Source organism: Andrena cerasifolii, chromosome 7, assembly GCF_050908995.1.
Source record: "Andrena cerasifolii isolate SP2316 chromosome 7, iyAndCera1_principal, whole genome shotgun sequence".
NCBI lineage: Eukaryota > Metazoa > Arthropoda > Insecta > Hymenoptera > Andrenidae > Andrena > Andrena cerasifolii.
In genome coordinates, this window is record NC_135124.1 from 13,054,241 (window position 1) to 13,078,801 (window position 24,561).

General features: G+C 51.2%; 1 protein-coding gene across 48 annotated transcripts in view; it reads left to right on the forward strand.

Annotated features, from left to right (window-relative positions):
• Positions 1-24,561, forward strand: part of Dscam1 (Down syndrome cell adhesion molecule 1) — a 59,684-nt gene that overhangs the window by 29,038 nt on the left and 6,085 nt on the right. For 19 of the 48 annotated variants that reach the window (XM_076816415.1, XM_076816413.1, XM_076816383.1 and 16 more), the window contains 17 exons: positions 2,093-2,529; positions 2,610-2,866; positions 2,972-3,284; positions 8,182-8,499; positions 18,853-18,972; positions 19,064-19,237; positions 19,309-19,605; positions 19,692-20,053; positions 20,480-20,851; positions 20,911-21,097; positions 21,177-21,464; positions 21,546-21,815; positions 21,896-22,127; positions 22,193-22,369; positions 22,452-22,618; positions 22,930-23,169; positions 23,517-23,684. In XM_076816415.1, coding sequence (XP_076672530.1) covers positions 2,093-2,529; positions 2,610-2,866; positions 2,972-3,284; positions 8,182-8,499; positions 18,853-18,972; positions 19,064-19,237; positions 19,309-19,605; positions 19,692-20,053; positions 20,480-20,851; positions 20,911-21,097; positions 21,177-21,464; positions 21,546-21,815; positions 21,896-22,127; positions 22,193-22,369; positions 22,452-22,618; positions 22,930-23,169; positions 23,517-23,684 — 4,379 coding nt within the window. Of the gene's footprint in view, positions 1-2,092; positions 2,530-2,609; positions 2,867-2,971; positions 3,285-5,385; positions 5,680-5,924; positions 6,219-7,193; positions 7,482-8,181; positions 8,500-9,201; positions 9,493-10,345; positions 10,637-11,065; positions 11,357-11,625; positions 11,917-12,206; positions 12,498-14,004; positions 14,296-14,743; positions 15,032-15,562; positions 15,845-18,852; positions 18,973-19,063; positions 19,238-19,308; positions 19,606-19,691; positions 20,054-20,479; positions 20,852-20,910; positions 21,098-21,176; positions 21,465-21,545; positions 21,816-21,895; positions 22,128-22,192; positions 22,370-22,451; positions 22,619-22,709; positions 22,893-22,929; positions 23,170-23,429; positions 23,685-24,561 lie in introns of those variants that run through there. The other 29 variants (XM_076816418.1, XM_076816385.1, XM_076816395.1 and 26 more) reach the window with 21 other exon arrangements.

Genomic DNA, 24,561 nt, shown 5'->3' on the forward strand with positions numbered 1-24,561 from the left:
CAAATCAGTTGATTTCTGTACGTTTCGATGAACCGATTGCCCGATTGGAGGAGCGCGTGATTCTCAGGTAAGTTGCATGCGATGACTAAGTATATGCGGTGGTCGACTCAAGGTACTCACCAACGGGGATGAAGAGGTACGTAATTCTGTGTTTAACTTTGCGTATGAAAGGGGTTCTGTGCGTGTAAAAATCGATAAGTGACGTTAGTCCTCCACATGGTGTATAATGTCATATTAGTATAAGAAGCTGGATGATCTCATGGAATATTTACACACTAGGAACCTTTTTCTGCGAAGGTAACGGTTGATATGTTAAGACAGGGGTGTTTAATTGTGGATAAATTTAAAGAAAAGAAGCAAAGGGGGACGAGTTAGTTATTCTGGGCAATGAATGATATCCTTGCAGAACCGTCCGGTCGTACTGCCCCAAAAGGGACTGGAGACGGCCTTAATAAGTACCGCGGGGTAGAGGGCGAGTCTCTGGCGCTGGCGTGTGCGGCACAAGGCTTTCCTGCCCCGATCTCTAGGTACAACACAATTCCGTATAGCTTCTATTTTTTTTCTTTTCTTTGGTCGTTTGTCTTGCTCCGCAGAGCACGGTTCCTATTTTCGAAGCGTTCCATCCTTACCCTCTACCCCGTGTCGGGTGGCGGTACCGCAAAATCCGAGAAGTTGGACGTTCGGCAGAGGCAATGAAACGATACATGGATAGATGAAAATAAAATCAGAGAGAACCACAAGTTGCCAAGCATAAAAGATAGGTGAACGAGGACAACGATCCAAGATCTACGGGGAAGGGCAGGGGAGGTAGATCAGAGAAAACAAAGAAAGTAGGGCGAACTTTGCTTGTCTCGTACTGTTTTGTCTCGATAATAAGCTGATCGCGAACGTGGCTCTATAAAGCTAGATAGTCGCGGTCGATGGGGAAACAGAGAGAACGTAAATGTGGATTAAGATGGAAAGGAAAAAGTGTGTATCCCGTATCCGGGGCCAATCGGACGTGTTGGTTTTCAGTGCCAACTGGAGCCCCGTGGCGGAACCCCGAGATAGGTGACGGAAGCGCGACTTCGAAAAGGATGCGGGCCCTCTTCTCCTTCGGTAACCTCGGTGCTGATCCGGGTGGTCCGAGAGGGTGTCACCCGATCAATTGGGGCGACCAATGTTGCCCTGCACCTGCACACCTCCAATAAGTCCCACGATATCTGGCTGGTAAGTCCTCGCCACCTTCGTGCCTCCGTTCATCCGTTCGTGTTTTTCACTGCCCCATCGTCCTCCTCTATCTCTCACACGCCACGATTACTCGTGATATCTACATCGCGTTCTCCAGCTGCACCATCGCCACACCACCCATCTCTGATTTAAAAGCAATCACGTCTGTACATGGAAGCTTATTTTGATTTCGACCAATCTCCACCTCCATCCTCCAGCAATTTTCTTCTTCTTTTCAAGCGGTTGTTCGTTCCTTTTCGTTTGTTCGAGAAGCTCCTGGAACCGAGAGAGCTCGCTGCAATCGATGTTACGCTTTCGACGATCGTCCCTCACTTTCTCCCTTAGGTGTACCCATCCGACTCGGGGCTCGCGTGTCGCGCGGGGCGAGAAACGCGCGCTCGTGCTCGCGTGCGCCACGCGTTCCTCTGGTATACGCTTTTTGTTTCTGCTCGTGACGAAGCCGTCCCTGCCAGCCCGTCCCTCCCCACCGTATCACAACCTGCTCTGCTTTACGACCGCTCTTATGCCCCAGCTGCGTTGATAGCACTCCTTCTGTTCTGATTAAGTTTTGCGCGCGAGATACGCGCTAATGAGCCGGCAGTAGAGACGGAAGCCCGTGCCCAGAGACGCCCAAAGCCCTGCATATGTATACGTACGAAACGAGGAGACAGAGTCAGCGAGTGAGGCGAAGCGAACAGAAACGCCGTATTCAAAGCGTTCTTTTACGTTGCACGAAGATCAGGTCGAACGAGACAGGCTCCACGTTTCTATTCGCTACGTTTCACACGAGCTTTTTTCATTTTCTGTGGAAATCGATTTCGAAGCTAGTTCGTGCCGGGCCAAGCAGCTCGCAAAACGATCCCCTTTCGTCCTGTCGTTGCAGATGGTACAAGTTCATCGAGGGCTCGTCGCGTCGCCAACCGGTCCAGCTGAACGAACGGGTTCGTCAAGTCAGCGGAACACTGATCATTCGCGAGGCTCGCGTCGAGGATTCTGGCAAGTATCTGTGCATCGTGAACAACTCCGTCGGTGGTGAGAGCGTGGAGACCGTTTTGACTGTGACGGCGCCGTTGGCCGCGGAAATCGAGCCCAGCACCCAGACCATCGACTTTGGAAGACCAGCGACCTTCAACTGCAACGTTCGCGGAAACCCCATCAAGACTATCTCCTGGCTGAAGGATGGCAAGCCCCTTGGACTGGAGGAAGCCGTGCTCAGGATCGAGAGCGTGAAGAAAGAGGACAAGGGAATGTATCAGTGCTTCGTGAGGAACGACCAGGAGAGCGCGCAGGCGACCGCTGAATTGAAGCTCGGTGGAAGATGTAAGTCGAAATTCACTGCAGCACGGCGCTGGATTGTGGGGGACGATGTTAATTAAGGACAAACTTCTTCACATCCACAGTCGAACCCCCGCAGATCCGTCAGGCCTTCGCCGAGGAGACTCTCCAGCCCGGACCGAGCATGTTCTTGAAGTGTGTGGCCAGCGGAAACCCAACCCCTGAGATCACCTGGGAACTCGACGGCAAACGACTATCCAACACCGAGAGGCTTCAAGTGGGACAGTACGTCACGGTGAACGGCGACGTGGTCTCTCACCTCAACATCTCCAGCATTCACACCAACGACGGAGGACTCTACAAATGCATCGCCGCGTCCAAGGTGAGGAGCGCGGGTTCTTTTGTGCTGTTTCTTGTTTTCTTTCCAGAGGGACAACAGAGCACAAAGGGAGCATGTAACGATCGAGCAATGATTTCGTGATTGCAGGTCGGATCCGCTGAACACTCTGCTCGCCTCAACGTCTACGGTTTGCCGTTCATCCGCCACATGGACAAAAAGGCCATCGTCGCTGGTGAAACTCTTCGCGTGACTTGCCCGGTAGCCGGATATCCGATCGAGAGCATCGTATGGGAGCGCGACACGAGAGTCCTACCGATCAACAGGAAACAGAAGGTCTTCCCCAATGGCACGCTTATCATCGAGAACGTCGAGAGAATGAGCGATCAGGCGACTTACACGTGCGTGGCACGCAACGCCCAGGGGTACAGCGCAAGAGGAACGATCGAGGTTCAAGTCATGGGTAAGTTCTTTGATAATTTTCCCTTACGAAACGCGTCTCGGAATCCGTTAAATCGTTAAAGTATCGAGGATAATTCGGTGATCAAGTTTTTCACAAAGATCGATGGATTAGAATTTCGAGTTAATCAACAACGTAGCGAACATTTCTAGCGACGAATTATACCTAGTATGTTTTAACAAACAGTCTTTTGTCGAATGAATGCGTACAGTCGCGAGCGGAAAGCCGCGTAAAACATTCTTTACAGGTACCCTGGCTGCGTTAGATAATCCAACGAACGTTACACGATAGCGTTTCAATGTTTGGTTACAAGCATAACGACTCTTTCAGCGAACCCTGGCTCGTTTCGACGGTGTCGATAGGGCCAGACACGTCTTGTCGAATGACAACTCGGACGCGCGTAATCGACCACACGCGATTCGAAAATCCGCGAATGCAAACGGACACGGACGCGGACACGCACACACGGACGACGACCCCGTTGCAGATTTCACGAACACTGAATCGCGTCGAGCGAGAAACGCCTCGAAAAAGAGGGACTAGCGGTTTCGTTGGAATGTTGGAAGTTGGTATGGCGGTGGCCGACGATCGACCGTAAGAAATCTGGTACTTTCTTGTCAGAATTGTTCTATCATCGCGCGTCCACCATTCGATAGCAACCGATGCTGCACAGAGTGCCTCTGCCTCTGTACGTACTGACTACCAGTGGGCTAGAGGTCTGTGAGGTTAACACCCCCAAATACGAATTTTTGGAAAAATCCACGGTATTCGTTTGTTCACGTTTGTCCAACAAAAATTTTCGTTTATCCACTCTTCAAAAAAGTTATGGACAAAAAAATTTCAAAGAAATGAAATTAAAAAATTCGTCATTAGCACACCCATGAATTATGAACATTTGCCGCTTCCTTTTAGGTGGGATACGATCGTCCACGATTAGTACACGTTTGTCCAGCCTCCAGAATCGAATTATTAATAAAAATCGCGAAAAGAAAGATACAGTTCAACCGTATCGTGCTTTTTGGCTATTTTTTTTTTATTAATAAATCGATTCTGGAGGGTGGACAAACGAAGATTTTTGGTGGAAAAACGTGATCAGATCGTTAACAATCATATCCCACTTTTAAAAAATTGAAAAGTGTTCATGGAGGGTGCTGATGACAAATGTTCTTAATTTAGTCATAAATTTTTTTGAAGGGTGCAACAAACGATAATTTTGAGTGGAGAAACGAGGGACAAGCAAATGCCGTCGAATTTTTAAAAAAATTCGAATTTCGTGGTGCTAACTTCACAGACCTGTGGGCTAGCTGTATCACACTGATGTTTCCTTCAAGAATTCTTCATTTAAAACTCTGTTAAAAAGATTCCCAATTCACTAGCGATCAGCTAAAATCGATACAGCCAGCCTATCGACATCCACTCGACCACACGACGTACGACACGTACACGATCACGCTCGCATACATACATACGCTCGCGACCTGTTATCATACGTCCAAGCATCGCATCCTCCACCCTCAGTGCCGCCCACGATACAGCAGTTCTCGTTCACGAAGCTACCCATGAACGCCGGAGAGTTCGCAAACCTGCAGTGTATCGTACCGACCGGCGACCTGCCTTTGAACATACGTTGGAGCTATCCCGGAGAAGAGATGGGCGGTTCCTCCGGCGTACTTGCGAAGAAGGTCGCGGATCGCGTTAGCATGCTCATGATCTCAGTCATCACCGCGAGACACGCGGGGGAGTACGTTTGCACCGGTGAAAACGCGGCTGGAACCGCGTCCCACTCGACCACACTCACCGTCAATGGTTCGGGACTATCATCCGTTCCTAGAGAGCTACACTTTCTCATTTACATTACGTTTCTTTCATTTCCTTCGTTTCTGCACAACCCTGGCAAAGAGCACCGTAGCGAAACCTCCCCCTGGTATCCTAGCCCCGACATCCTGCATCGAGAGCCCAGTAACCGGTCAACGTTCAAGTCGTACCTCCCGATTCCCTGAACGTTCTCTTCAGCGTTTGAACGCTGTCATCGCGAGAGCGGAAGGATAGAGTACAGGACTGTAAGCATGCGATCAGACTCGATCTTAATGTACGATGACTTCAGTTGGCCCCCAGCTTCTGCCGATCGCTTTCAACGCGGAGGTGGCCAACTCGGGAGACTCCGTGTCCGTCCCTTGCTCGATCTTGAAGGGCGACATGCCCATGGACATATCGTGGGCGTTCAACGGCGTGCCGATCGACACGTCCAGAGACGCTAGTATCACGGTCACGAGAATCAGCAAACACCTGAGCACCCTTAGCATCGACGGTGTCTCTGCAAGACACGCCGGAGAATACGCCTGCTCCGCATCGAATCTTGCCGGTTCCGTCAGTCGATCGGCGACATTAACGGTGAACGGTACGAGCCCCTCTCATCCACCACCGCCTCCCTTTTCATTCACGCAGTCTCCTGCTTTTACAGTCACTGATCATCCCTATCCAACCCCCCCGCTCGTTTCATCCCCTGCTGCGCGCCAGTCGCATCTTCACCGCCATACCAACCCCACCGTCGTTGATCATGCACCGCGTAGAACGCGCAGAAGCGTCGTCCGTGAATCGACACTCGCTCCTCCTCGGCTCGACTCTTCTAGTCGTTGTTTCCAGTCGCCCCACAAATTCTGCCGTTCTCATTCGGGGACGAGCCCGCCAGCTGGGGCGAACTAATCTCCGTGACATGCTCCGTGACCAAGGGCGACAAGCCTCTCGAGATATCTTGGGCCTTTAACGGGACTCCGATCGACGGCCGCCATGGATCCGACGTCGTCATAGCGAGCACGAACAAGAAAAACAGCGTTCTAACTGTCGAGTCGGTCGCGGCAAGGCACGCTGGGGAGTACACTTGTTCCGCGTCAAATCGTGCCGGCGCCACGACGCACTCCGCTCAGCTGATCGTAAACGGTACTTGCGTACGACACCACCGCACGTGACTGATCACATCTGTCTGTTCCCCCGACTAACTTCTTCTCTCCTATGTACAACGAATCACTCATCTTCATAGACCTTCAAACCTTCCGATCCTTCATCGATCCCTTCTACGTATCGGCTTTCAAAGTTCCATCGCGAGTAGCTCTTCCCGCGCGAACGATCTATCCCCTTCTATGATCGACGCTCGGATCTGTGAGTAGAGGAGACCGGGGCTAGTTGAAACGTGATACATTGACTATAATTTAGGGTATTTTATTTTATCCGGTGCGTGGAGGTTTTGTACGTACGACCCTTAACATGTTGACAATGTCGGACGGGGTTACTTGACTAAGCATAGGAATACCACTAAAAATTGCACTGTTTATCCTCAAGATGCAGTCGAGGCAAAGAGTTTGGCTGCTCCAATCCACTTCCCCCACCACAAATCCCTTCAAACTCACCTCTACCAGTTTTACACCCTATCCTCCCTTCAAACTCTCTGGCCTTCCAAATAGACCATAACAAACAAGTAGAAAATAATTACAGTATCTAACACCATGATACTTAATAAAAAAATAACAGTGTAAAGAAGTGAACAAAAAAAAATATATACAACAAATTTTTATGTTAAACGATTTTATTAAAAATGTAGTAAAAACTAAATTAAAATGCACTAAAAACTAAAAAATAATTATTTTCTTGTTCTTCAATTTTGATGGTGTTAATAGCACTTTAAATAAAATCGTGGGGCACCATGCGCAACCAGAAGTTGAAGAATGGTCTTTATAAATATAAAAATTAGAAACGTTGAAAATTAGTCAATTAGACCTGGTCTCCTCTACACGGCTGCGACCGAAGGGTCTCGTTAGGACGACTCCAAGCTCGCCGAGGTACTCCTCCTCGATCACTCTAATTTGTTTCCTTCTCACGCCACACCCTTTCGTCCATGCTGCCGTGTCGCTCACGCAGTCGCGCCACAGATCCTCCAGTTCTCTTTCGGCGACGGTCCCCTCAACTCTGGCGAGATGCTGTCCGTCACTTGCGCGATCATCAAGGGCGACCTCCCGGTGAAATTGACGTGGACGTTCGACGACACACCGATAGACTCGAGCACACCGGACGTTAATATCGTAATTGATAAAAGGGTCAGCTTCTTGAGCATCGACAGTGTGGCGGCGAGGCATGCAGGAAGATACAAGTGCATCGCGACCAATGCAGCTGGATCTCACAGTCACACCGCCCTACTATCGGTCAACGGTACCCCCTCGTTCAAAGATTTATTCGTTTCCGAGTATACATTAAAAGGCTCGTCGGTGATTCCAAGCGGTGGATGTTGAGGCGCGCGGAGAAAATATCTCGATGAGCGTAGGTCACTTGTCTCGTATCTGGTCCCCTGCGAACAGCAGGGGAATGTGGTGGCGCAAGATTCGCAGTTCTACGTTCCCCGAAACCGTTTCCCCTCGGTACAGGAAGCATCCACCGCGGAAGATCGATCGTCGAGGGTTTTAATCGCTTCGTGTACTCTCAGTATTCTATCTCGTAACTTCTTGTTTCCCCGCAGTAAATATATTCGTTGCGTATAATCTGTATCGGAGGCTACTGCCGTCGTCGTGCCGATGATCGAAACGCGTGAACGTATGTCGCGGTCCTCGAGCGAAGCGGGTAGGTGAGATTATCGTCAGAGACGACGGCAGGTAAGGACACGGTCCATCCTGCGGATGCAGCGAAGCGATGGTCCATGTTTCATTTTACTCTGTTTTTGTATTGCTTTTTTTATTCACAGTTTCTTATATTGTTGCTCCACGCCCATGTGTCCCGATCCCTGGTAGCCGTTCTCGTTTTCTCCATCGTCACACGTCCCCCACCGCTATCCGTTCGCGGTCCGACCGCGCGAACTCGCGTTCCTCTTTTTGGGAGCTCGGTCGCGTGATTCAGAGTTGTGCCTTGGAAATTACAGTCACGCCGCAATTAGCGCCGTTCACGTTCGGCGACGAGGCGGCCAACGCGGGAGAGATGGCCACCGTTCAGTGTGCCGCGATTAAGGGCGATCTACCCCTGAGGATCGTGTGGTCGCTGAACGGTCGGCCCGTCGATGTCGGACGCGTGTCGAGCAGCCATGGTTACGACACCCCCGACATCGTCGTGACCAGAAGTAGCAAACGGATCAGCACGCTGACGATAGACTCGGTAGCAGCAAGACACGCGGGCGAGTATAAATGCGCCGCGAGCAACGCAGCCGGATCCGTCTCGCACACGTCGGTCCTTTCAGTGAACGGTACGATTTACGGATTTACAATTTGGCCAGCTTGCAACCGAGCCGGTGTACCTTGCTTCGATTGGCTGGTCGGTCGGTCGTGTGAAACAGCAGGGGTTGGTTGCGCTTTGTTTCGCGAGCCGCTGAGGGTGGAGGTGACGTCGAAGGACATCCTTCGCGCATTCTCACGGGTTCCTCTCTTCCGTCGTGGACCGTTATATAGGCGCTCCACGCGCTCCGACGATCCATAGCGTTCTTATCCCGTCGACAGTATCGCCGCGCATAGCTCCGTTCGAAATGGCCGACAGGGCCGTAAACTGGGGCGATTCCGTGTCGGCTGTCTGCACCGTGGTCAACGGGGACTCCCCGCTCGAGATCAGCTGGGCCCTGAACGGGATGCTCATCGACGAGAGTCACCGGATATCCGTGACCACCACCAAAAGGAACAGCCTGCTGTCCATTGACTCGGCTAGCCCGAGTCACGCTGGCTCCTATACTTGCGTCGCCTCGAACGCAGCCGGCGCGACCAGCTACTCAGCGGAGTTGACAGTGAACGGTACCTACGATAGACACCCCCGAAGGAACACAGACACCCCGACATCATCCGCTTTCAGTCCGCTCATTTGCCAAACATCCCTACCCGCTTCCCCGAGTCGAGGAACTCGCAGGTCGTTTACGCTCGTTTTCGTCACGGTGAGAATTGGCAGAGTGAATTGGTTGCAGTCGCACCGCAGATAGCTCCGTTCGTCATTGCCGAGGAGCCAGCGAACTGGGGCGACTCGATTTCCGTGGTGTGCGCCATCCTCAAGGGCGATTTACCGATCGAGATCACGTGGGCGTTGAACGGCGAACCGATCAGTCGGGATCGTTCAGACATAAACATCCTGGCGACAACACGAAAGAATAGCATCCTCAGCATCGAGTCGGTGGCCGCGAGACACGCGGGAGAGTACACATGCTCGGCGTCCAACAAGGCTGGGGGGACCAGCCACTCGGCTACCCTGGCCGTGAACGGTACTGTTCTCAACAGAGACGTCCCCCGACAATTCCCTGCTCGCAATCCCATGTCATTCTTCACTGCTTTCCTCTCGCATCTATCTAGTCGACGACGGTGGTTCAGGTTCGGATCGTCTGCCCGATGGAAAAGCTTTCTCTCAGTCCTTTGTCAGGGGTTCGAGGCGCTCCGACGTATCTACATACCTCTGTCGGGTAGCAAGAGGCGTTTGTGTCGTTGAAGGTCACTTGTAGGGAGAGACAATTAGACAATTAAGGATTCTCTGTTGACCCTAGTTGCCCCCGAGATAGCTCCATTCGTGATCAGCGAAAAACCAGCGAACTGGGGAGACACGGTCACCGCAACCTGCACCATGCTGAAGGGTGACTCTCCGATTCAGATCGAATGGGCCCTGAACGGCGAACCGATCTCCCACGGTTATCCCGATATATCGATCGCGACCAGCAGGCGCGTCAGCTTGCTGACGATTGACGCGGTCACGGCGAGTCACGCCGGGGAATATACCTGCGTGGCCAGCAACGCCGCTGGTGGAACGAGTTTCACCGCCACTTTGGCCGTGAATGGTACAATACGTGTTCCTTATCCCCCTCGGTTTGCTTTATTTTTCTCAATGCATGCGCGACACTCGGCCAGACAGCATCCCACCGCATCCCGTTCGTGTCACCGCCATCAACCCCCCACCCTACGATCCCTTCGTTTCATCCAGGAACAGTTGACGTTACGATCTTCCATCAGGTATCACCGCCACTGTGAGTTCAGTCCAACTCTACGATATAGGTATCCCGCGAAGGATGTTCCTCGTTTCGTTTCTTATCGTCTGTTAAATGTGTCTGCTGCTGTGGTGACCTGCAGTTGCGCCCGGAATCGTACCATTCGTGATCGGAGAGGGACCAGCGAATTGGGGGGACACCGTGACCGCAACGTGTACGGTATTGAAGGGGGATTACCCGATCCAAATCGAGTGGGCCCTGAACGGGGAACCGATCTCTCGCAATCATTACGACATATCGATAGTAAACACCAGCAAACGCGTCAGCCTGCTGACAATCGACGCTGTGACAGCGAGACACGCGGGCGAGTACACGTGCTCCGTGAGCAACGCAGCCGGTGGAACAAGTTATTCCGCATCTCTCGCCGTCAATGGTACAGCAACACCTTCCTCCCTGCACTCTTGCTCCTTTAGAGAGTTCTCAATTTAATTTTTCTGTCATGCATGCGCGCCAACACTGTGTCATCCCTGTCCCGCTTCCTTGCGCCCTCATCTTCGCCGATCAGGAGAGACCCTGTCGCGTTCGTTTAATAATTTTATCGTCTGTTCCGATTCCCGCGACCTGTGGCGTCCAGGAATATCGAGCGAATCCCTTCGCCGATGTTTCGACGTGGGCGCGACAGAGATTATCGACTCGCTCTCGCTCAACGACTCCCCCCGCTAATTACTCTCACGAGGTCAACTATGTCGCAGCCGTGCTGGTGACGTTTACGGGGGGCCGTGCGGCGGCCAGGAGAATTAATATCGATTAACCAGCACACCATGCCGCATGAATGCTAAACGGAGTTTCGATGCCCTTGTAGTTGTGCCGCATATAGGGCCGTTCTCGATCAGTGACGGACCGGCTAATTCAGGGGACATGGTCTCGGCGACCTGTTCGATCGTGAAGGGTGACAATCCGGTAAAGATCGTGTGGAAGTTTAACGATAGGACGATAGGTTTCAACGATCCAGACGTAACGATCACGAAGATCAATAAGCATATGAGCGCACTGAGCATCGAGTCCGTGGCGGCGAGACACGCGGGCGAGTATACGTGCGTCGCGACGAACCTAGCTGGAAACGTCAGCCACTCGACGACTCTGTCTGTGAACGGTACCTATCTTCAACAACGCACGCTTGCACGTCAAACGAACTCTGCATAACAAGCATTGCCTATGAGACACCATCCCTCCACGATTACCTCGTCCTTGACCCGTTCGACGAAGCTTCAATCCCATTTTTACCCCCTACGAAAGGATGAGAAATATGAGAATCCTCGAAAGGTGGTGGTATACTTAGGTATCTCACGTCTGCAAAAACGTCCATAAGCGTGCTTCCAGTAGGCATTCAGTTGGTTAAAAAAATACGCGCGTGTTTCTCAGTTGTACCGCAGATCCTCTCGTTCTCGTTTGGCGACGAGCCAGCCAACTCGGCAGACATGGTCTCGGCGACCTGTTCAATTATGAAGGGCGACTTTCCGGTAGAGATTGCGTGGAAGTTTAACGGTAGGACGATAGGCTTCAGCGATCAAGACGTAACGATCACGAAGATCAATAAGCGTATGAGCGCACTGAGCATCGAGTCCGTGGCGGCGAGACACGCGGGCGAGTATACGTGCGTCGCGACGAACCGAGCTGGAAACGTCAGCCACTCGACGACCCTGTCTGTCAACGGTACCTATCTTCACCAACGCACGATTGCACGTCAAACAAGTCTGCACAAGCATCGCCTATGAAAAATCACCTCCCTGACAACGCATCCCCCGTGTCTCTTCACGATCCCTCCAACCGTCATTCCAATCAATGCCCAAAACGCTCCCGGTAGCACCTGAAATTTCCCCGACGAATGCTCGACGAAAGGTGTATTGTTGTATCTCTCACTCTCGAACGTCCGCCCGCGGTAGAGACCTCGTTTGCTCGCGTCTCGAGGCTCAAGGGTTAAAAGGTATGGGCCGGTTTCTCAGTTGCACCGCAGATGTTCCCGTTCTCGTTCGGCGGAGAGCCGGTGAACTCGGGCGAGGCGATCTCGGCGACCTGCTCGATCCTGAAGGGGGACTTCCCGATGGACATATCGTGGGCGTTCAACGGCGTGCCGATCGATTCCGAGACCACTGATCAGTACACTATCACGAAGAGCAAGCGGCTGAGCGTGCTGGCGATCGATGCCGTGGCCGCCAGACACGCGGGGGAGTACGTTTGCACCGCGTCGAACAAAGCTGGAGCCTCGAGCCACACGGCGACGTTAGCCGTGAACGGTAATAGGCACGCATGTGTGTAGACGAGCACGTCTGTTCGTTAGCTTTCTTATAGCCGTCGGGAAAGCCGAGAAAGCCAGGAAAGCCACCTTTTTCATCTCCCACACCCTCCCCCTTTTGTGCACCATCCACCTCTACTCAAGATTCATACCTGAGCCCTTTTTCTAACGCGTGTGTTCGCGTGAGCGTGTGTGTGTGTGTGGAGAGAGGTTCGAAGCAAGGTCTCCTCCACTGAAATCCAACGTCGGATTGATTGAGCCGATCGGTTGATTCTCAACGTGGGATCGTGTCCATTCCTGTGGCCGTTAAGTAGGTTAACGAGGATTCCGGTCGGTCGGGACTGATCGATTTTGGGTGGAACGTTTTCAGTCGCGCCGCAGATCGCGCCGTTCTCGATCGGCGACGAGCCCGCGAATTGGGGAGAAGCGGTCTCGGCAGTCTGCACGGTCGTCAAGGGCGACCTGCCGATCGAAGTGTCCTGGGCCCTGAACGGGGAGCCGATAACCAGCCAGAATCACGGGGATATCTCGATATCGAGCACCGCGAAACGGGTCAGTCTGCTGACCATCGAGGCGGTGAGCGCCAGGCACGCCGGGGAATACACTTGCACAGCCTCGAACACAGCTGGAGCAACGAGCTATTCGGCGACTTTGGCCGTTAACGGTACAGAAATGCACGAACCGGCTCCCGCCGAGCTCTGCCATGCGATAGATAACAAAGAAACGAAACTGCTATCACCACACCCCTTCACCAGCACGCGTCCGACGAGACCTCGAGACTATCTCCTTCCCGTTGGCTAAACACAGAAACCACTTTCTTCCATCTTCCTTCTCCACGTACCCACGCATCCCTTTCCCGTGTGTCTGCCTAACATGGACTTGCAGGAACGACCGAAACTGGTATCGTGAATCGAAGAATATTGAATAGCTCGGGCATTGTTTCTAGTCACCCCACAGATCGCGCCATTCTCAATCGGCGAGGAACCAGCCAATTGGGGCGAGCAGGTCTCCGCAATGTGTAGCATCTTGAAAGGCGACTCACCGATCGAAATACGGTGGAGTCTGAACGGGGACCCGATCACGCGTGCCACTCATCCGGACGTAACGGTTACGAAAACCGGGAAAAAGACCTCGGTCCTAATCATCGACTCCGTCACCGCGCATCACGCAGGCGAATACACGTGCGTCGCGAGCAACTTGGTGGGATCCGTCAGCCGTTCGGCAGTGTTATCGGTGAACGGTACTGCGCAATTATACCATTAACGCATCTCGCACCACCTCCCACGAAAATCTTCCCAGAGTCGATCCCTAACCACCTTCACACCCCGACTATCACTCGTCAGACCACGTCTCGTCATCGCTCCTATGTTTTACACCCTCTTCGTCGTCGTATTTCGTTTTATTCTAGCATCGTATCGATCAGTCTCGAGTACAATGAATCCTCGAGACAGCCACGTTTTCAACTTCTTCCATCGAACGTCTCTCTATATGGTTGTTCGTCTCCGTAGTCTCTCCGCAGATCGCGCCGATCTCCTTCGGCGACGAGCCTGTGAACGCCGGAGACTTGGTCTCGGTACAGTGCGTGGTGACCAAAGGCGACTCCCCTCTGGAGATCACCTGGACCTTCGATAGCCAGCCTATAAGATCCGATCGAATGGACGTGATCCTGTCTAGCTCCGGGAAACGCGTCAAGCAACTGACCATTGAGTCCGTAGCTGCGAGACACGCCGGCGAGTACACCTGCGTCGCCTCGAATGCGGCTGGATCGACCTCGCACTCGGCTAAATTGGACGTCAACGGTACACACTTCACGACGAAAACCCCCCCGAGCACCGTGATCCCTGACCTCGTTCCCTATGCATCTTCACCGTCCTAGTCCGTGCCCTTTCGCTCCCCGACGCTCTTCCATTCGGTAGACTCCGCTCCACGCTTTTCTCCTCCTTCCTCTTGCCTCTGTTCGTCGTTTTCTCGGTTACTTCTGCCCCGCTTTTCATTCATTTCTTTTGTCCCTTTCATCTCTTTTATTTCTCATCCGCTCAGGTCGGCGATACCCGCCGTGTGAATCAGGCGATGCAAGGAACGGGACCACGGAACGCGAGCGAGTACAATTCGATACGCGTTTCTCTCGACGGGCAACTGGGTGAAGCGTTGCGTGACGATGGCCACGCCGCGACGCGATTGAAACCGACCAATTTCGTCCTCCTTTCAGTCTCTCGTCTTCTCTTCTTTCTCTCTCTCTGTTTCCAGTCATTCCGAAATTATTGCCCTTCTCGTTCCGCGAGAAGCCGCTTAACTCCGGTCAGGTAGTAACTGTAGCGTGCGCAGTGGTCGAGGGCGATCCACCCTTGAAGCTCAGCTGGATCTTAAACGGTCATACGATTTCGCCGCACTCTGGAATCTCGATCGTGGATCTCGGCGGACGGGGCGCCATCCTCAGCATAGGATCGGTCCAGGCGTCGCACGCTGGAACGTACACGTGTATCGCGGAAAACCTTGTCGGAAGGCACGAGCTATCGGCCGATCTCATTGTCAACGGTGCTTAAACGATCTCTACACATTGATCAAAATTCGAACAGCCCGCACTATTGTGTTGCTCAAAGCCCCTCTTGTTCTCCCGTAGCATCCCTTGCTCGAGTAAAGTTCGATCCCCCTTTCGTCTACTCTTCTTGGTTCGATTTTTTTTTTCTTTCTCAGTCGCCTCTTGTTTATCCTGGAGTTTTCTTTTGTTCGCAACCACGTCTATATAGTTTATCGTTGCATATGATTTTCTGGCACTCTCGGAGTTTCTTTTTTTTTTCGCATCGAATGTCCTGTCCAGCACAGATTACTCTGCTTCGCCCGATGGTGGGTCACACTCGAGCCACGGAACATACATATCGCGTCGCAAACTCGCCGGGTTCGTCTCCCGTGACGCGTTAACGTTGGCGCGGGTCGCGCGAGAAGCTCGACGGTTGAATCATCCCTGTTAAGTGAAACGTGTCTATTTTCCACCGCTCCTCCGCGTATGTATATCTCTCTGTGTGCCTGACTCTAGACCTCTGTCTGTCTGTCTCTATCTCTCGGCAGTCGCTCCGCATCTGCAGCCGTTCTCGTTCGACGAGGCCAACTCCGGCGATCTGATAATCGTCCATTGCGCGGTCGTAAAGGGGGACACGCCGATTTCGCTCAAGTGGTTGTTCGATGGACGCCATTTAGAAGTAGGCGACGGAGTGGGTATCACCGCGTTGGGGGATAGAGTGTCCGCTCTGACGATCCCCGCCGTCAGGGGAGAACACGCCGGAGAGTATGCTTGCGTCGCCGATAATCCAGCCGGTCGTGCTAGGCACAGCGCCCATCTGAAAGTGAACGGTACAGATACGTGATCGAACGTCACGATCGCACATGGTATATCCAGCGAGGACAATGGAACGCGATACCGAAGGAAACTGAAGTCGGCATGATGATGTATTAACCCATCCAGGCGTTTAACGCGTAGACAGAGTCGCAATGAATACGTTATTTGTAATGCGTGTTACGTTACGTTCAAGATCGGCAACGTGAAACGATGTGTCTTTCTTTCATTTTCCTTTTTTGTCATTCTTTCTTTTCGCTCTTGCTGCGGTCCGTAGTTCGAGTAGTAGTCGTAATATTGAAACGAACGAACGAAACGTCTCTACTGTCTGCTGTTGATTGTTGTAATAGCGTGCACACACATGTCTATACAGAATATACTTTGGAAGTCTGCATTTGCTCGACCGTCCGTTCTTTCTTTCTCTACATACATACATATATAATTATCTTCCCGCATCATCGTTTGTTTCGAAGCATCATCGTTTAGGTAGGTCGCTCGGCCGAGTGTAGCTTTTGGACCACAGTCCCACTCTCGTTATCCCTGGGCTACCATGATCAAAGGTAATTTGTCCGTAGTTCAGGACGAGCTAAGTTCCCCATTCTCTCCCCTGGCCCAATACTCTCTCTCTCTTTCTCACTTCTTTTCTCATCTCTCTCTCTCTCTCTCTCTCTCTCTTTCTTTCTCTCTGCCTCTCTCTGTCTCTCATACACACACATGTACATCGCCACTGAATCTCTCTCTCTATCTGAATCGTCACGAAAATCCTCCTCTCGTCGCACTCTTCTCGGTGTATATCTCATCTCATTGGCGATGGAAGACTCGCGGATGGAGAACGAATCGTTTCGCTGGCGTCTAGTGTTTCTCTGCGCCCTCGTGGCGTGGTAAAGTCGGTTTCTGAACCATAGATGGAGATTGGCTACCGAGAGATCGGGCGAAAGGCAAGAGTCGTGAGAGTCGCTCTCGCGGATCGTAGGGATGCGACGAACCGATGAAAGTCGACGATGAATATGAGCAACGAGGCTGCCGCGCTGCCGGTCTGCCATGACGGGGCGATCGGAGAACGGGGATCGCGTACCAGTTTCGGATCTAGCTCTAGCGCCCTATCATTCCAGTCCTGCCACGGATCAGTCCGTTCGATTTTGGGGACCAACCGATCTATGCGGGGCAGGCCGCCCAATTGGCGTGCATGGTGCTGGTGGGTGACACCCCGATCAATATAACCTGGACCCACGAGGACCAGCCTCTGTCGCAATTCATGGGATACAGCATCGGGAAACTCGGGCCACGGACGAGTATCATGCTGATCGAGCCGGTTACGCCGGAGCACGCTGGACGTTACACGTGTATCGCTAGCAATCCGTCGGGCAAGACGGTGCAAGAGGCGACGTTACGAGTTCACGGTTAGGGCCAGACTAATGGGAGCATTGAATGATGTACTGATGATTGATACGATGATTGAATTAAGTCGGAATGTGAAAAAGCAAAAAAAAAAAAAAACAAACGCAACCGCGCCGGGCTCGTGAGAGTATATTTGATTGCAGGCTTTGACTAATGCATCTTCGTCGTTGCCAAAGCTGTCGTGTTACCTTGGCGAAAGCTTTCTGGATATTTCAGTTGTCACCTGGAGAGTTTAACACCACAGCGCGTTGCTTTCGTCGATCGGGGACGACACTCCTGCGCGCCGTTCCTTATCGTTCTCTTTTAACTGTCTATCTTTCGCTCTGTTTCTCTATCACTTTCTCTCTCTTTCTCTTTCTCTCTCTTTCTCTTTCTCTCTCTTTCTCATTCTTTTCCTCTCTCTCTCTCTGTATTCCCTGATCTGTAATCTCTGGTAATTCTGTATATAACTGTCTGTCTATTTATGATTTCCACTTCTTCTTGCGTTTCCATTCACCCTTTCTGGTACCGCCTGTGTCTTTCAGCCGAGTAGCGAACGCAAAAGTCACGCTCAGAGACCCCACATATGTCCCCCCCCCCCCAGCAAGTTGGTTGAGCTTGACCCGCATCGTATCTGTGGCTAACAATAAGTATATTCGCCTCGTTTGATTTCCCATGTCTCGTTGTCATGCTCATCGTCGCTAATTTTCTTCGACGACACTTTTCGTTGGCTTTCGAGTATGATTTCTCGCCGCGACAGCAAAGAAAACCAGGCACATGGATAGGCTACACACCGCGTCTCTTCCTCGTCGCCATGCCCCACGGAATCGTCGCGATCTATCAGGCGATCGCTCTAGGCCCTATGATCGAGCTTGTGTCTCTCGTGATCACGCCATCTCGAGTGTCGATTTTATACATCACCGTAAACCCCGTCGCGCTACAACGTGTCCTTGCTCCAAGATGACCGACCGACCAATCCGATCACCCCCCCTCGACCCCGAGAATCAACCCCCTTCGAACCTGTGCACCTCACCATATCACCGACAAAAAAAAAAGAGAGAACCCACCCTTGACCCTCACCGACGCCCTGCCTCTCACCACACGTCTCGCCTCGTTCATTTTCTGTACATGCAACCGTAGCCGGTAGTGGATATTTTCTTTAACACGCATGCTTCTCTCCATTAGTACTAACCGAAAGTAACTCAGTTTCCACGCGGTGCAGCATGATGGTCCGTGCTCGAGTATCATGGCGAACCAGTGTCACTATGCATGCGCGACGCGCGCTCCTTCAGAGCCGCGGCCGCGGTCTTTCTATCTGCCTGTTGACCTTCTTTTTTCTTTTCTGTTCTCGTGCAAGTAGTCACCCGCATAATCATCTCGAATTCCCGCATGCTGAATTAGCGCAGTGTTGTCGCAGTTGCGGGAGGGAGTCGCGCTTCGCCAAGCACGCGGCAAAGCCTACTTGTCGTGGACTCCAGCCACTTTCATTGGCCATGGTGGAGAATGGATTGCGCGATAACGCCTAACGACAGTTTCAAAAGATTAACCGCTATGGCTGGAGGTCACGATGCGACTTGCTCCCGGTTTAACTGCCTATTGCTGGGTGCGCCAGGGGAGCATCCTGACTAACTCGTTCGTTCTGTAACAGTACCACCTCGTTGGATCCTGGAACCCACCGATAAGGCATTCGCTCAGGGCTCTGACGCACGCGTCGAATGCAAAGCCGACGGTTTCCCCAAGCCACAGGTCACATGGAAGAGAGCAGCTGGTAAGCATTCTTATGCCACCGTGGTGCAGCAATACTCTTACCTTTTAAATACCCTCTCCGCTGTACCGTGCTTTCTATTCTTTCTCCGCAGGGGATACGCCGGGCGATTACACGGACTTGAAACTGAGCAACCCAGACATCAGCGTGGAAGATGGAACCCTGTCGATCAACAACATCCAGAAGACGAACGAAGGCTACTATCTCTGCGAGGCTGTGAACGGAATTGGCTCTGGACTCTCGGCTGTCATTCTTATCTCGGTTCAAGGTAAGCTGCTTTCGAGCATTCCTATTCTATTACCGTTTCAGCAATAACAAGTATAATTGCTTGGGTTGCAGCTCCACCCCACTTTGAGATCAAACTGAAGAACCAGACTGCGCGACGTGGAGAGCCGGCTGTATTGCAATGCGAGGCACAGGGCGAGAAACCGATCGGCATTTTGTGGAACATGAACAACAAGAGGCTAGACCCGAAGAGCGATTCCCGTTACACCATTCGTGAGGAGATTCTGGCCAATGGAGTACTGTCTGACCTGAGCATCAAGAGAACCGAGAGAAGCGACTCCGCCCTGTTCACCTGCGTTGCCACCAATGCCTTTGGAAGCGATGACACCAGCATCAACATGATTGTTCAAGGTTCCCATCGAGTCTCTAATAATCCTAGCATATAGATCGTTTCTTCCGTGCACCCATCGAGATAATCGATGAATTTTTGGCCACAGAGGTTCCCGAAGTGCCATACGGCCTTAAAGTATTGGACAAGTCCGGACGTTCGGTTCAGTTGTCTTGGGCAGCACCTTACGATGGAAATAGCCCGATCAAACGTTACGTTATCGAATACAAAGTCAGCAAGGGCTCTTGGGAAACCGATATCGACAGAGTACTCGTGCCAGGATCGCAGCAGAACGTAGCCGGTGTTTTCAACCTGAGACCCGCCACCACTTATCACCTGAGGATCGTCGCTGAGAACGAGATTGGCGCCTCCGATCCGTCTGACACCGTCACCATCATCACTGCCGAAGAAGCACCCAGTGGCCCACCAACCTCCGTACGCGTCAATGCCCTTGATCAGCACACTCTCAAGGTAACGTTTCCATTGGTGGATTAATTTCGAAGGTAGGGTAAACCAACCAGTAATTGGCCGCATACCAGTGAATGACCATTCAGGCAAAGAAATGTCAATTATAAATTTAAACATTATTATATGTTTATAAATGGAGTGTAGTTGCACTTTCAATATCCTATATTTTTAGTTACGCGTATTAAGCAAACATTAATAAGTACAATTCTTATTAAAAGTATGCGGTCATTTACTGGGCTTCTACACGTTTTACATTTTATATTTTTTTTTTAAATTACCTGCGTTAAGAATAATTATTTTTATAGAAATTTCAAGAAAAATAAATTTAAATGCAATTGCAACAGTTGTTTTGTTGCTATACATAAATATATTCAAGTATTCACTGGTTGGTTTAGCCTAGTTGAGAGTAATCGAGAAAATTTTGAACAGGTGACATGGAAACCACCCCCTCGCGAGGACTGGAACGGCGAGATTCTTGGATACTACGTTGGCTACAGACTGTCCTCCTCCGACAAACCCTACATGTTCGAGACCGTTGACTTCTCAAAGGAGGATGGAAAGGAACACCATTTGCAGATCATGAACCTTAAGACTTACACCCAGTACAGCGTCGTTGTTCAAGCTTTCAACAAGGTGGGATCTGGACCGATGAGCGAGGAACGAAGACAACACACTGCCGAGGGAGTACCTGAACAGCCGCCTCACGATACCACTTGCACCACCCTCACTTCTCAGACGATCAGAGTCTTGTGGATGTCGCCACCCCTTAGCGCTGCCAACGGAGTCATCACTGGATACAAAGTTAGTAAACGACGAGGCTGGTAAGCGTTTCCAGAGGGATCTACAGCTACGTTTTGCAGGTAATTTATGGACCGTCCGACACCTGGTACGACGAGAATACCAAGGACACCAAGATCACCTCCTCCAGCGAGACGATTCTGCACGGATTGAAGAAGTACACCAACTACAGCATGCAAGTTCTGGCTTTCACCTCTGGCGGCGATGGCGTTAAATCTGCACCTATCCACTGCCAAACTGAACAAGATGGTAACGTGGAATTTCCAGAGATACGCTTGTAATATACTAAAACAGTGTCTTAAATTTCCTCGTGCTGTGCTGTTCGCAGCCCCCGAAGCGCCAATCGCTATCAAGGCTCTCGTCATGTCGGCTGAATCGATCCTCGTCTCCTGGCGCCCACCGAGCCAACCCAACGGAGTGATCACCCAGTACACCATTTACACGAAGGCGGACAACGCAGAGGAACCGACTAGTCAGAAAGTACCCCCGAATCAGCTAACCCACGAAGCTTCTGGACTGGACAAGCAACACAGATACGACTTCTGGGTGGCCGCCAGCACTAACATTGGAGAGGGAGAGGCTTCCAAGATTGTGGCTTTGGCACCGAGCGTTCGAGGTATTTCGAGGACCCTCTGCACTTTATTTCTCTAAATTTTCTAACCATCGAAAGATGATTCCGTGACATTGTTACTTTCAGTACCGGCAAAGATCGCGTCGTTCGACGACAAGTTCACGGCTACCTACAAGGAAGATGTCAAACTGCCCTGCCTTGCTGTTGGAGTACCCGCGCCGGAAGTAACATGGAAAGTACGCGGGGCCGTTTTACAATCGAGCGACAGACTGAGACAATTGCCCGAGGGATCCCTGTTCATCAAGGAAGTGGACCGTACCGATGCTGGAGAATACTCTTGCTACGTCGAGAACTCCTTTGGTCACGACACCGTTACCCATCAGCTGATCGTCCATGGTGAGTATCCAGATACTACGTATCCCGGATCTTCAGCCAGTATACAGGACGAGCGATTACAATGTGGCGTTATCTCGTAGCTCCTCCGCACTCCCCACAAGTCACTCTCACCGCTACGACCACCAACTCGCTGACAATGAAGCTGCGCCCCCACCCCACCGACAACGCCCCGATCCACGGATACACAATTCACTACAAACCCGAATTCGGCGACTGGGATACCGCGCAGATCAGCTCAACGGCACAGAAGTACACCCTGGAGAACCTGTGGTGCGGCTCGAGATACCAGATCTACGTTACAGCGTACAACGGGTAATTATTCACAATTCTATGTGGAATGTTGCGCGCACAGTGGGTAATCGTTGCCATTCCCGCAGAATTGGAACCGGCGACCCGTCTGACATGCTCAATACTCGCACCAAAGGCTCGAAACCGATCATTCCCGAGGCAGCTAGGTTCATCGAAGTGTCTACCAACAGCATCACCCTTCACCTGAGCGCCTGGTCCGATGGTGGCTGCCCCATGCTGTACTTTGTCGTCGAGCACAAGAAGAAGTAAGGGGAAACCACCCACAAAAGAATCCACGAACGATTGGACTCGGTGGAAACGTAACTATTCTCGTTTCATGTGATCCAGGCACCAGCAGGAATGGAATCAAGTCTCTAACAACGTGAAACCCGGCGGAAACTTTGTCGTGTTGGATCTGGACCCTGCTAGCTGGTATTATCTGCGAGTGACCGCCCACAATAACGCTGGTTTCGCCGTGGCTGAGTACGAGTTCGCTACACTGACCGTAACCGGAGGTGAGTATGAAGGTGAACGGGGAGAGCAACGGCGCTCGTAGCCGGTGCTAATGGTGGCTGGATCGAATGATCGCTGTATTTTCTGTTCCAGGCACCATTGCACCGGCCCGCGAGCTGCCGGACGTGAACGGTGGTGGCAACGATGAGGACCCGATGAAAATCTTCATGGCTAACCTGAATCTGGTCGTGCCGGTGGTGGCAGCTATCCTCGTGATAATCGTTGCCGTCATCGTGATCTGCGTGCTGAGAGGCAAGGGCCACGGTGGCGACAAAGGTAATGAAACGGTTTCTCTGGTTGCTTTAACGAACAGGTACGATCGCACCCCCCGTAAGCAAAGGCGGTAACGACAACACGGACGTCAGACGTTACTTCCCGTGGCTACCGAGCTGGCTTGACGTAAACGTGGTGGTGCCGGTCGGTGCTACGGTTGTCGTGATTATTGTAGGGATCGTGGTGATTTGCGTCGCGCTGTCGAGGAGAACTCGAGGTCCGGAGCAAACACGGCTGCGAGGTATCTCATCAGCCGACGAGAAATATTACGAGGGACAATGTATATCAATTTTTTTTTATTATTTTAACCTGCTAAGTCACGAAACTGTTGGAACGATTTGTCAGAAGGGTGATTCCTTTCGACGATACTCGGGTACGAGTGGATGCGTGGCTTTGTGCACTGACGGATGCGATATCGATGAGAGAGGACACTACTTAGGTGTCTGGACGGAACGAAGAAATGATCTTTCTGACGATCGGTCCACGCGTTCGCCGCCCTACTTTCGGAAAATCCTATTCTAAACCGTTTTCCCGTTGTAGGTGTCGGTGGACCAACAATCAAGTATTGAATACATGAAATGCTAGGGTGTCGGAGTAGCGTTCACGCGAATTGATTGATCTTTTCAGACGACGTGGTCTATCAGCAAACCGGAGTTGGCGGAGCTACCCTTGACAAACGCAGGCCCGATCTTCGCGACGAGCTCGGCTACATCGCACCACCGAATCGTAAGCTGCCCCCCGTGCCAGGCTCCAACTATAACACCTGCGATCGCATCAAGCGAGGTACAGTGATAAGTAAGCCACAACTGCCAACAATATGATTTCTAGCTAAATTCCAACTTAATTGTCTAGATGTTGTCGCATCGGCACGATAGTGTTACCGTTTATTTCCCATTTTACACGATTTACGTGACACGATCGGCACAGAGAATATGTTAGACCTCACCCCGTTGCCGGACAGTTTCGGGAGACCGATATGCCGTCGAGTGTCGAGCAGCACACACATATACACAACATAGGTACACGCGTCCACCACAGACACTGCCAGTTGTTCCATTGTTTGCCTCGCTTCAAAATGTACTTTTTTTTCCTTTCTCTTCTATATGACGTATCGAGATGTACAGTGGTGGACGAGAGAAAGTTTACAATTTTTAAAATCGCAAAACTTTCTTAAAATTGGTCCGAACGACATGAGATTTTTTAGAATTTAGAAGGATTAGTTTGCAAAGTGACGTGTTTCGTCGTTTTGAAAAAAAGCATTTGGTCGGAAATATAAAAAAAATAGTAAAGATTTTTTAAATTTGTTTTGTGGTGCCTGTAATGAAAATTGGCTTAAAGATCGCGAAATAATGTCGAAAATCGCTGATTCCGGCAATTTTGCGATTTTCGACCTTATTCCGTGATCTTTAAGCGTTTATAGCTCAGAGCAACGTTAACCGATTTTGATGAAATTTTAGGCACGTATACCTAATACAACTTACTTCAATCTACAAACGGGTTTTTTTAATTTTCATTATAGGCACCACAACAAAAATTTAAAAAACCACCTTTACTATTTTTTTCGCTATTCCGACCAATTGCATTTTTTTCAAAACGACGAAACACGTCACTTAGCAAACTAATCCTACCTCCTAAAAAAAAACTCATGTCGTTTGGACCAATTCTAAAAAGT